This window comes from Colletotrichum higginsianum, chromosome 3 (genome assembly GCF_001672515.1).
Source record: "Colletotrichum higginsianum IMI 349063 chromosome 3, whole genome shotgun sequence".
NCBI lineage: Eukaryota > Fungi > Ascomycota > Sordariomycetes > Glomerellales > Glomerellaceae > Colletotrichum > Colletotrichum higginsianum.
In genome coordinates this window covers 2,302,790-2,315,593 of record NC_030956.1, presented here as the reverse complement: position 1 = coordinate 2,315,593, position 12,804 = coordinate 2,302,790, and the positions used below count along the sequence as shown (strand labels likewise).

Below are 12,804 nucleotides of genomic sequence, written 5' to 3'. Positions count from 1 at the left end.
GTATCGAAAAGTATACAATTTGGATCGGTGTCGCGCGGGGCGGCTGATTGGACCCTTAATCAATCCGTCTCGTGGATTTCGATAGACCGGCCCGTTGATGACTAGGGGATGTTACCTTTCCGGTTGGGTGTGATTTGCAAATACCTTCTGATCTTCTCAAACCTCTCCGATCAAGATTCGATAGAGTCTGCTGCAGAAGTTGGTCGACGGGATGATTGTTAGGTTGGACATTTCCATGGTACTGCGTTTTTACAAAAGCATATTATACATGGTATTTAGAGTCAAGCATGACACCTCTCCATCATGAGTTTTCTCCAGTGTTTTCAATGGATGTTGTGTACCTGTGCGATCTCAAGAGGAACACGGGACCGACTTGGCTACGTATCTCGATGTGGGATGTCGTTGTTGGGCGAGGAGGGATCGCTCAGCGGCGCTTGTGGGGGGGGGGGGGGGGATTCTTGGCGCGCTCGTTTGAGAACATTACCGGTCTGGGTAACTTGCTCAAAAAGGTCCCCTTGGAGCCACCTGCACGGGAAAGTATAGTGACTTTCACAAATTGAATGTTGAATGGGGCTACGGGGACAGGGTCAACTGCGAAGGACGAGCAAATACTTCGGACGGATTGAATTGATATCCAATTAATTGAAGATTAGACATTGTTGGAAGGTCTACAAAACGCCCCATGTGCGCCCTTCCCCTTATTGTCCGTCTCAGGACAGAACAAAAAGACCCATGCAAAGGAAAACTCCCACGATGCAGCATTACATTATATCCATTGCCCGACCTCAAACAAATGCCTCAACAACCCGGTGGTAGAACACCACCCCCAGCCAGCATAAGACAGGGAAGGCGGCCAGCCTCCGAGCCCAGTCGAACCGTCCCTGGCTCTTGGGCGCCTTCGGCCTCTGAACGGGGCTCTGTATCAAAGCCGGCGTGGGCTTCTCCTCAATGACCAACAGTGGGGCTGACTTCTTCTTTTCCTCTCTGTTGTCGACGGTGGCAACGCCGCCCTTTTTTGGCCGTAGAACAAAGCAGGGTGCGTTCTTGGTTGAAATCTCTACTGTCACGGCGCCCAACGAAACCGCCTCCCGTGGCACGCTGGCCTTGGTCACAAGGAGGTAAGGGCTGCCTTGGACCTCGACGAGGCAGTTGTGCCACGGCGTGGGAATGTGGAGCAGGTCTCGGGAGGTCATCGGCGTGCCGTCGGGCGAGAGGCCCTCGACGGCGCGGACGACGGCGGGGTCGAAGAGTTGAATGCCGAACTTGGGTCCGGCGTTGTTGTGGCTGGAATAGTTTGTCAGACGTTTGTCTCAACTGCCAACATGACATTGATTGCATAGAGGGCGGTGCTTACGCATGAATAGAAAGGCGGACGTAGTTGGGGAGGAGCAATTCGACAAGATTGGAATATGATTGGTTCCTCTACACCACATGTTAGCGTTCTCATCCGTGGTCGAAAACGGACGTGCCGCAAAATCTCATTGGTGCAGGTATAGCGTACCATAATCATCTCGAAAGCCACCTTGGTTGACAATTTCTTCCTCTGGCTGCGGGTCATTTTCTGTGTAAAGGGGTGCAGCTCGAGGTCCTCGAGCATGAACCGCGAGAAGCCGCGGTACAAAGCCAGGATCGCCGCGTTCTGCGACTTGATCTGGGCACGCACCGCCGACTCCTGGGGCTGACAGCCGGCCATGAGGATCTGTCTGCAGAGCTCGGCCTCGACCGTCAACCTGGTCTCGACGTGGTGGTCAATGTTGGGGATGTCGAGCCGGCTCTGGAGCTCGGAGAGTTTGTGCTGCGACTTTGCCTCGTTCAGCTCAAAGAGGTCGACGAGCGATCGAAAGCCGACGCGGTCGGTGTTTCCTCTGCTGACGCCGACGGCACGGTTCATCTCCTTCAGCTGCTCGCCGTATGTGTCGACATCGGCATCATCGACTCCGACTGGGCGGTGTTAGTAACCTCACACGCCAACAGCGAAATGTCAAGTAGACTCACTGCAATCACTGAAGACGTGGCCGTCACTGATGATCCACATCTTGGCACCCGGCGGATAGATCTTCTCGATAGCCTCCACGAAACCGTGCAGGCGCTCGAGAGCAAGCTGTTCTCCGCGATCAGGGGCTTTGCCGAGGACCTTGTTGGTGTTGGACGATTTGCAGGGGAACGCTGGCAAGCAAAAATCGATCCTGGCGTTTTGCGAGGTGAAGTGACGGACGCGGTCTGTGAAGTAGACTCTGCCGCTGGCCTCCCACTGGTCGTCCTTCCCCTGGTACCTGAGGAAGCTGTCAAACAGGTTGACGATCTGTTCGGTAGCGGCCAGGGATTCGCTGGACGGCGATGCCATTAGCTCGGGGCCGCGGATGGCAAAGTCTGCTTGGTCGAGGAGTAGTTCGGCAAAGAACTCCTCGAATTGTACGCTGAGGGCGTTGCTGTTCTGAGCCGCGGCGTTGAGGATAATGCCCGTGGGACAGGCGCCGAATCGCTGTCTCTCGTAGAGCCTCGAGCCCCGGAGGGCTCCGTCCAGGTCCACGGACCCGACCTGTTGTCTCTCGCCCATTGCCGTCCGGACTTGGCTGGGAAGACACCGGCTGATTGAGTCCCAGTGCTCGTGTACCGTGCCCTTTTGCGGCCCGCTGCAGTACAGGAGCTGCCCTTGTCCGTCGTGGACGAAGGCGGCCTGGAAGCGGTGAAAGATGGAGTTCCCGTCGTTTGAGAATTCCATAGTAAAGATTATGCAATTTTTCCTCTGAAGATATAAGGGAAGTAGTAAATAATGATTAAAGGAATTATGCTTTGGTGATACTGAGGTTGTAAGGTTGGAATAGAGAGAGAGAGAGAGAGAAAGGGGAGAGAGCGAGCCTGGAGGTCTCTCGTTGGGGATTATAAACCAGACGGGATTGTTGAACAGGACTAGAACACACCAACACTTCTAGATGTCTTCCCCGGGTGGTTTGCCTGATGGGATTGGCTCAGGTGTGGAGGTAGGTGGCACGATGTTCGTGTAGTTGAGGCTTCTCCCATTCCAAGAAACCCGAGGCGGGCTGTGAGATGCTGGCGGTGCGACTAGGAGGAGTTGCGAGTGAGGCGCCGGAGTGTCGCGCCGCCTAAGCGCAGACGACTATCGTCGGCGGAAACGTAAACGCAAACAAAAATATCTTTGTACAGCTAAACGAGAGGGGGAGGGCAGCAACAAGTGGTGGCCGACAGAAAACAAAAGTTCAGATGGTTAGCAGAGGAAGTGCAGGTGGAAAGCCTCATGCTCAGTCCACAGGTGATGCAGAGGTGGTGGTGGGTGCATGTAGGATCACCAAGAACCCTGGCATCGCAGCTTCGCCCGACTCGGAAAGAGCGCGAAGAGAGGGAAAAAGGGAAAAAATACACAACAAGGATCGTGGTACAGGTACGGCGCCGGCGCCGGCGCGGGGCTTAGAAGGGGCATATACATGATGTCTGCCTGCGCAGTGCTTGCAGGAAAAGCGTGGACGTGCGAGCGAGCGTCCAGGGGGGGTGGGATTTCCTAGGTACGCTCGCGAGTTCATTCGGGACACAATATATTCAGGTCCTGCCGTCTCCGCTAGAGCTGGGACCAGGGTTGCACAGAGCCATTGACCCATTGTACAGGTACTGTACGGCCCCGGGCTGCACAAGAAGGAAGGCGTTCATCTCATTGTCAGCCTCCTTCTTCCTTCTCGTCCTCCTCGTCCCCGTCCCTGTCCTCGCCCTTCATGGCCCGTGTCCGTGGGATGTGGGGGACGGCGGGCTTGAAGGTACCTCGTCTTTGCTGTTGTCATCAGCCGTTGGCCCCTTAATAAAGGCTGGATAGATGGTCCCGACTACATTGGGTACACCTAGGTAGGTAGAATAGACACTAGCACAAGCGGTAATAATAGGTAGGCGACCCAGGCTCGTTGCTCATGCGACTGACAATCCCATCAGCATCACGCCATTAAGATCACCTCTGGAGCAAAGCCCCCCCGCTACCTTAAAGGCCAACCATGCGGCCTCGCGCTAGCTACGCCAACCTTCCAGCTCGGTCCCGGTCCCCAAAATCCTCTTAGCTTGGCTGTCATTCTTGTCGACTATCAAAGGGGCGCAGGGTTGTGGTCCCGTTCGGACCTCCTCGCCGGCGGGGTTCCGATGCGCTCCCACTCACTTGCGGCCGTCTCGATCCATCTTGCAAAGCTACCGTCTTCGCTCGTCCTCTGAGCCAGAGTTGCCCGCACCCGCACCCGCACCCGGACGAATGCGTGCATATCTTATCCACGCCGGTCCAGTCGAGATCCCGCAAGGTGCCGTAGCGGGATTCGTTGGCTGTGGCGATGGCGTGGCTTGCTTGGCGCGGGATGCGGCTGCGTCGCGGCTGCATCGGACGGGGGAAACATGGCCTGCGTGGAATTGTAGGATCGTGGATGGCTGTCTGGGTATGCACGAAGCGCTTCCGTTGGTTGCCGGCCGTCTGATCGATTAATGAATTTAGAAGCTTGACCCCTGGTCGTGCAGAGGTACTTTTGTGGAGAACATGGACAGGCAGGGGTCTTGTAGCGGGCGGAAAGTATGGGTCCTTGTTCATCGGAAAGCACGTCTCTTATTAGCTAAGATATCTTATGATTATCATCCCCAGAACCCTATCTAAACTCCTGGAAAGCCAATCAAACTCAATCTACGCGAAACCGACAGCGTAGATCTTTTGGGTTCCTTTACCATGCAGCGCCCTTTTCCCGCTCTGTGAAAACTAGCCGGAGCGCCCGAGGATAGAGGGGCCCAGCCTGGAAGAAAACGCGAGAAACACTCGTCAGTGCTTGCCAAAAAGTGGGAATCGCGGCACCCGGGGACATAACAAGGGGCAGTGAGTTTACTTACCGGAGTCTTGCGGTCAATCCACGTCGGGTCCAGCGTGAAGGAGAACTCGCTGACCAGTTGGATCAGTGTGCTTCTAATTTCCAGCATGGCAAATTTCTCGCCAAGACATGCACGCTTGCCTACCACCGGTCAGCATCCGCCATCAGGACGACAAGAGAACATGACTCTTTTCCTCACCACCGTGAAAACTGATCCACTCGCCCCTCGCTCGGCGGCGTCGGTAGTTTTGTTGGATTGCCTCCGAGGAGCAACCCCACCTGCGAACGTGAGCTCAATGAACTAGGAGAATCGGGAAGGGGGAAAGTGAGACGGACCGACCGGGATCGAACTTGTTAGCCGTCGGGCCCCAAGCAACTGGGCACCGGTTCGTGGAATAGCAGTGATACCCGACGTACGTTCCCTTCGGGATGACGACGTCGCCGCCCAGAACTGCAGTTTCCGCCGCCTTCCTGTTGATCAATTGGCCAATGGGAGGGAACAGCCGCAGGCACTCGTAGATGAGGGAGGTAAGATACGGCATGTCCTCTTTGGCCAGATCTGCTGCAGACTTGGCACCCTTGGAAATGATTTCTTGGCGCAAAGCCTCTTGCGCCTCCTGCACGCAGAACACACACCGGTCAGCACGAGGACTCGCCTTCGTAAGACGGCGCGGGCCTGGCCGCCACAACCGGGACTTACTGGATGCTTTGCCAACAGATACAGGCTCGATATCATGGCCAGCTGCGGGTTCTCCTGGCCAGCCACGAAGGCCACCGTGAGGTTGTCGAGGAGCTGCTTCTCATCCCACTGGCCCGAGGCTCGCGCGTCAAGCATTCGCTTGCCCAACATGTCCGACGGGTCCGACAAGGATGCCTTCTCCGCAGGCTTGTGAAGGTAGTGGCTCGCCTGCAGCCCTCGTTTGAGCTCGTTCTTGAAAAGGCCCACAGTGCGCCTCGCCGCCAAGCGAGACTTGAGAGGCAGGCGGTCGAGAAAGGGAAAGCTCATAAAGATTGGCTTGAAGATCTCTTTCTTGACCGCCGTCTGGAGGAGATTGATAGGAGCATCAGCCCGGTCGAGTGCCTAAATTGCCTGCGGTCAGACCGGGACCCTTGCTAGGCTCGTGTTACCATGGGATGGGGGCTGAAGGGCGACTTACATGGAGCGTGGTGCCAAGGACGGCCTCGGTGAAGTTGGAGACGGAATACCGCTGCAGCAGGTCCTGCACAGCGACGCCGCCTCGCCCCGCCCGCTGTTGGGATTCGCGGAGGAGGCGACAAAGACCGACGGCATTGTTCTCGATCACGTCTACGTCGACGTTCCGTTGGAGGCCGGGCTTGATGACTGCGCGGTAGTTCTTCCACACGTCGCCTCTCGCGGAAATGACGTTGTCGCCTGGTTTCGAGGTCAGCAAGGATTCTCGCGCAAGGAGGTGGCGGGTTTGCGGGTGCCTACCGAGGAACTCGGCCAGGACGCTGTGAGGAATCTTCTTCTGGTTGCCGCTCTTTTCGTAGAGGTCCTCGTCTCTGAATATCTCAACCAGGTACGATGGCCGATGGACCAGAACATTCCACTGGGCGCCAAAGAAGATCTTGACTGCCCCGTGGGTCCGCAGCGGCTGGTCGATGTAGTCGCGGAAAATGTCTGACTGGTCGACGTCTTTGAAGAAAGGTATGAGAGTAACCCAGAAGGGGATTGCCGGGATGTTTTGCGGGTATTTTGGGGGCAGCAAAAAGAAGTAGTAGACGGCGCCGACTAACAGCGCCGCGAGAAGAAAGACCTTGAGCAGAAACAGCAGCATCTTGGATAGTTAGACGCCTATTATGTGAGGAAAGACTTGGATAGTAAAACTAGGGAGGTTAATTATATGTTTGAGGGTCCAGAGTCCCGAGAGAGACATGAAAAAAAGCTTGAAGTAGAAGAAGAGAAGAAGAAGAAGAAGCAACGGTGGTAGCACTTACATGGGTACGAGATTTGAGACCATCGAACGGAACGGATCCGACGCCGTTTTCTTCTTGGGCTCTTCTTCTCAGCCCTACCCAAAGTTAAGGTAGCAATATTTCTGACGCCTAAAGATGATATGACATGCACGAGGGCGGCCCAAAAGACGGGATTAGAATCCAGTCCGGCGGACGAGGCTTTGCTGTTTTGCTGTTTTGCTGAAAATAGCCCGCATGTGTTGGACTGGTCTTTGAGGCAGCGCGGCGTCTGTGCATGTCGACGTTGGCGTGTCGCACGGCCTGCAGGCTGTACGAACGGCCGCATCGCTAGTCGCACCGGACAAGACGCAGAACGAGGGCGTCGGCGTGGAAATCCATGGGCCGCTAAGCGGATCTTGGTGCGAGGATTGTTTGCAGTGAGGGAGGAGCAGGAAAGAGCAGGAAAGAGAGTTTGATGAGATTCCATCGATTTTCCTAACGTGGTTGGCGCGAGTGGTGTAAGTGGACCCAGAGGTACCGGTACATGCCAAGGTGAGTAGACACCTACCTACTTTACTAGGTCCTTCAGCGGGGTCTCTCTGCCCCCCTTAGTCCCCCGCACACAGCCGCCTTCCAGAGAGTGACAGGCTGCCGCTGCCCTCCAAGCGGGATCCCACTCCACGACTAGGTAGTTGCCGGGGTTGGATCCTGTCAAGTCAAAGGCCAGGGTGCTATTAAATGAAGGCCGAATCATTCCATAATTACGAGTCCCATCTGGCTCATTACCTTTTGGCCGTCTCGACCACTAGCGACAGCAATTACCGGAGCTGTGTTGCTTCATCTTACCCGGCATCCTCAGACTTTCTTTCTTACCGCTTTGCCCTGCTTGTATTCCACTCCTCCTTGGTCTCTTCTTCTTGCAAGCAAACTTCCTGGGCATCTTTAGTTTTTGCTTGAATTTTCCACAAAGATGGCTGACTCCAGCCCATCCACATCCGGCACGGCGACGCCCATCAAGGACTCCACAATGTCCTCGCAAGGCGTCCCGATCACTGCCGTCACCAGTGCCCCACCACCTCCGACAGGACCCACCTCCGACCCCGAGAAGAAGGCCGGTGCCCCGCCCGCATACTCGGCATTCTCGCCGTGGCGGAGACGCTTCATCCTCATCGTTGTCACCGTTGCCGGCTGTTTCGGTCCCTTGGCCGGCAACATCTACCTGCCGGCCCTACCTGTTCTGGAGCAGGAGTTTCACGCCAGCGCAACCGCCATCAATGTCACTGTGTCCGTCTTCATGCTGACGTTCGCTGTCGGTGTAAGTGCTAAATTTTCTGATCCGGGATGGAGTCAGACACTGACTGGTTCTCGTGAGATAGCCGTTGTTCTGGGCGAGTTTCGCCGATTGGAAGGGCAGAAGACCACTGTACATCATCTCCATCTCCATCTACATCGTGGCCAACATTCTCCTGGCCGTGGTTCCGGCCAACTACGGCGCTCTCGTCTTCTTGCGGATCGTGCAGGCCTTTGGGTCCGCGGCTGTGGTGTCCATGGGCGCGGGTACTGTTGCAGATGTGAGTGACACTTGACAGCTTCACCGCCCGACCGCGCACTAACTATTCTTCTTAGGTGACTCCGCCCAAGGAGAGAGCATTTGCAATGAGCATCTTCCTGCTTGGCCCCCAGCTGGGACCGGTGTTGGGTCCTGTAATAGGAGGAGCGTTGACAATCGCCTCGTGGCGCTGGATCTTTGGTTTCCTCGGTGAGCGCTCCCATGCATAACCCTTGCCAAACTCTCCGTTAGCTAACAGCGTCAAAATAGCCATTGCCGGCTTTGTTCTCTGGGTTGTCATCATTCTGATGCTGCCGGAGACTCTGCGTGCCAGGGTGGGGAGCGGCAAGCTCTATGCCGAGTCCGGCTTCATCCTCTTCCCGCCCAAGCTCTCCTCGTCCCTGGCCCCTGAGTCGGAAAGAGGCCCTCCCCCTCCCAAGCCAACTCTGCTCGGCTACTGGCGCCTCTTCAGCTACCCCCCCATCGGCATCGTGACCTTCAACACGGCCATGCTCTACTCGACATACTTCGCCATCGCCGTCCAGCTACCCACCGAGCTCGCCACCCGCTACAACTGGTCCAGCGCGGGAGTAGGAGCCGGTTTCCTCGCCGTCGGCGTCGCCATGATCGTCGGCTCCATGGCTGGGGGGCGATTCTCCGACTGGCGTCGTGCCCGCGCCGTCAAGGCGTCCCCGGACAACCACGTCGACCCCGAGAACAGGCTCGCAGACCAAATATGGGGCGTCCTCGTTTGCGCCGGCGGATGCGTCATGTACGGGTGGTTCGTCGACGCCTCACTGCACCCCGCGGCCGTCCTCGTCGCCACGTTTCTGAGTGAGTCATGCCCGCCCTATCTTTCGGCAAAATCGCCCTTTTTCCTCTTCTTTTTGTTTTGTTTTCGGGTTCTTTTGGTCTTTCTACAAACTTTGCGAGACTACAGGACTGACGTTGTGCGACCTTAGCCGGCTTCGGCATGAACTGGGTGTTTGTGGCCACGACCGCCTTCCTGACCGAGTGTGTAGCCCAGCAGGCTGCTGGCGCCTTCGCGCTCGGCAACATGCTCCGGAACCCCGGTGCCGCCATCGCCGCCCTCGTTATCCCGTCGCTCGTCACCAAGATGGGCAGCGGGTGGTGCTTCACTGGGCTGGCGCTTTTGGACCTGGTCCTTGTGGGTTCAGCAGTCATGGGTATGTTTTCCGCAAAATCCATGGGTATTGCCCTTTGTGACCTTGTTTGCTGACTCGGCGTTTGTGACAGTGCTACGCATCAAGTCTCCCGGATGGAGAGCGGCTCGTAAGGCAAGAATGGCAGCGATGGCAGCCGCGAAGCCAGCGGGGCAGAAATAAGTTCTTTTACGACGTCATGACTTGCATTAGAGGAGTTTCAGTGGGTGCATGCTTTCGGACTTGAGAGTTCGACATAGATATTGGTATTGTCTAATGTTTACACGTGATTATTTCGGAACGGACAGCGACGGTACATGAGATAAAGCGAGACATAAGCCGGCTGAGGTGTATGTCATAGCCCGGTCATCTGAGCGTCCCATTGATACAAAAGCCGCAGCAGCTTGAGTGCGAAGGCCTTGACCGGTGAGGTCGATCCACAAGCGAGCTCGCTTCTTCTATCCCAAGCTGTCGGTCGAAGACATATTGTGTTCTGGTCTTCATACCGCGCCATCGGGACCAATCTCTGTCCGGGGATCGATGGCAGCTCACATACCACCAAACTCTAACTGCCGAATTTGGGGAGAGCTTTCCATTTTGGGAACTTGCCTTCGAATCAGCTGCTCACTGGCCACATCTCAGCCATCCCTGTACAGTGCATCTCCAAAGAGGACATGGATTGTGAACGAAGACTTACAGAAGCTCAATATAATAAACTTTCCCTCCCAATATATGCTGACATCCCGCTATTTTGAGTCATGAAACTGGGTAATCTACTTCGATCATACTAACCAACCTGTCAATTTTCTGTTTAAATGTTAAGTGCAATTGCGGATAATCAGTCCGTTAATAACAAGGAGATGGAAGACTTGTTTGTTGCATCTGACCGTTTTACTATCCAATGAGACGCAAAACTGCACTAAACCTTCTTGCCCCTATTTGTTTAGGCTCCGTGGTCACGGCGCTCATCCGCGGACAAGACTGAGTTGAGTGTCTTTGGGCACTGGGCCCGACTAGCCCTTTTCTTTTCTTCCGCAACTCTGGCAATTGCCCCCAAAGACTCTTCGGCACCGGTCCAGGTCAGTGCAGTTGGCCTTCTCTCGGCTTGTTATGGGCCATGCTTCGTGGCCAAGCCCTGCTTCGACCATCTAATAGCCCTATCTCGTACGGTGCTAACAGTTCGAAGAGACTAGAAACCGGAAACTCCGGGCAGCTGGGACGGAGTTCCCATAGCTTCCATTCATACACGTGAGCATGGAAGGGGGGTGGAGGGACGTCACTACAAATGGGTTCCTTCCACTCTCGACTTCGTTCTTGCTGCAGTCCCGCGCCAAATATCGGCATTCCCGCTCGGGCTCCGCTTACCCGACCCCTAGATTGACATACCCACCACTTTCCCATCAAAAGCAGATGCTCCAGGCAGCAAGAAGTTGTTGGGCCGCAAGACCGCAAACCGAAGTACTGTAAATTGTGGTTATGTGAATTGGTCATTCTGGCAATATACTCGGCTTGAGCTGGCGGCGGCCGGCTCGATCGACAACCGGGGCTAACGCCGGCGCCGAACGGCGTGTTCGGCTCCACCACGGCCGGAGGTAACAGCCATACATGCTGATGGAGCGCTTAGACATGTTGAAGTGATGTGCTACTCAATCAAGATGAAAGCCAGTATTTCTGCAAGTGCTTGTTTCTGCTTCGACGATCTGAGCGACTGAGGAAAAGCCGGACACAGCCTAGCCAGCAGTTGACACAGTCCTGTTGACGAAACCTTACTACTTTACCACAGGTACAATGCATCTCACTCGGATAGGACACATCTGACGGGTTCAAAACGAGTTGACCGTCGCGCTTTGAACTGCATACATAACTGTAGCGACACAGCCAGTCCATGCCGACGTGTGTCTCCCTTCAGTAGTACAGTCGTAACAGTATGTAGTGTAAACCACAAAGGGCCATGCCCGGTCTTTGGTCCCAGGGCTCAACTAACCTGGCCGTCCGACAAACTGTCACATGGACAGTTAAGGTGATCGAATCGAAATTCTGTTAACGTTTTTAGTTACCACACTCTCTTGTATATACCTATTTAGTGTTTTTGTCTCTGGGTCGAGTTCGTGGGGTGTGGAAAAATGATACGCCCATCTCAGCATAGCAAAACAGAATAGACAGTCCGCATCCCGTCACACGAAGAACGCAGACAGTCAGAATATAAACTACATTAACTTTACCTCGCACTAGGTCCTCAATCCTCTCGTCTTTGGTACACCCCGTCTCGGCCATTTCATGTCATTCTAGCGGTTCTGGCGATGTCCGACGACAATGGGGTGGATCGCTCAGCAAACAGGAACCGTGTAACACGCCTAATCGGATCATACCTCCCCATGTCTGACCCTCGAACACCTCGCCACATGATATTCCTCTCCAACGTACGTTTACCCACGGCTTCCCCAAAAGCGAGTCCCCCCCCCGGGTCTCACAGCGAACCCAGGCACGCCAGCCGCCAGCAGGATCTAAAACGCCAAGTGTGCTGCCAGAAGCAGTGAGCAAAGCAGAGAAGAGGAGCACAAAGATTCGACGCCCTTTGGAGAAAACGGAGGGTCTAGTCTCAGTCGATGTTGCCATTTCCGTTTTGTCCTGCCATGCAAAGAAGATTTCGTCGGCTGGGAACAAATGCGCTCTGCAAACGGGACGGGTGACGTCTCCCGCTTGCATTTGGAATACCGTAAACGCCAGTCGCGAACGCGAGGACAGGGATAACATCATAATCCATTTTGAGCATAGCATTTGAGAATGCCATGTGTGTGGGGGTCTTTGAGGCGGGTGTGCATCCGCGAGCTGGCCTTCTAGAAGCGCCCTCTCCCTATCTCTCTCCCTTCCTTCCTTTTCGACCTGGCTCGCTGTCACCCTATACGGACGGCGAGGGGAGGGGGCGTGGGGACGGCGGCATTTGGCGTCTTTCCGGATTTGCTTCTTCCTGCAGCATAACGAGAGATATACGGCGCAGCGGCCAGCAGCAAGGAAGGACATTGACGCGAATACCCAAAAAAAAAAAAAAGGGCTGCAGCAAGCGACCCTGCTGCAAATGCACACCATCGATCATCATGACGAGGTCCCCTTATTTCTTCACCGCCTCGTCGTACGTGCGCGCGTCGGGGGAGATAGAGCCTAGAGTGTACCTGTAATCTCCATCCCCCCCGGGGCTCGCGGCTGCTTGGCTGCTCAGTTCAATGGTAGCATTGGTGATGGCCTCGTTTTCAGGTGAGCATGGAGAGCATTTCATTTCCCGTTACGGTGCAGCAGTGGACTACCGCTGGCGCTTGTACACTACAGATGAGGTCCGCTG

The 12,804-nt window shown here is 55.3% G+C and overlaps 3 protein-coding genes across 3 annotated transcripts; 1 reads left to right on the top strand and 2 right to left on the bottom strand.

Annotated features, from left to right (window-relative positions):
* Positions 1-785: 785 nt before the first annotated feature.
* Positions 786-2,722, bottom strand: CH63R_04247 (Pyoverdine/dityrosine biosynthesis protein; the record flags this gene model as incomplete). Its single annotated transcript, XM_018299222.1, has 4 exons — positions 786-1,284; positions 1,355-1,422; positions 1,502-1,941; positions 1,996-2,722. 4 exons carry the CDS (start codon positions 2,720-2,722, stop codon positions 786-788), a joined length of 1,734 nt encoding a protein of 577 aa, XP_018160468.1.
* Positions 2,723-5,002: 2,280 nt separating this feature from the next.
* Positions 5,003-6,637, bottom strand: CH63R_04246 (Cytochrome P450; the record flags this gene model as incomplete). Its single annotated transcript, XM_018299221.1, has 4 exons — positions 5,003-5,117; positions 5,256-5,455; positions 5,539-5,919; positions 5,996-6,637. The coding sequence occupies 4 exons, from the start codon at positions 6,635-6,637 to the stop codon at positions 5,003-5,005; spliced, it is 1,338 nt and encodes a 445-aa protein (XP_018160467.1).
* A 1,088-nt stretch (positions 6,638-7,725) lies between these two features.
* Positions 7,726-9,650, top strand: CH63R_04245 (Major facilitator superfamily transporter; the record flags this gene model as incomplete). Its single annotated transcript, XM_018299220.1, has 6 exons — positions 7,726-8,070; positions 8,132-8,326; positions 8,382-8,514; positions 8,575-9,138; positions 9,267-9,491; positions 9,562-9,650. 6 exons carry the CDS (start codon positions 7,726-7,728, stop codon positions 9,648-9,650), a joined length of 1,551 nt encoding a protein of 516 aa, XP_018160466.1.
* Between the last annotated feature and the right edge of the window lie 3,154 nt (positions 9,651-12,804).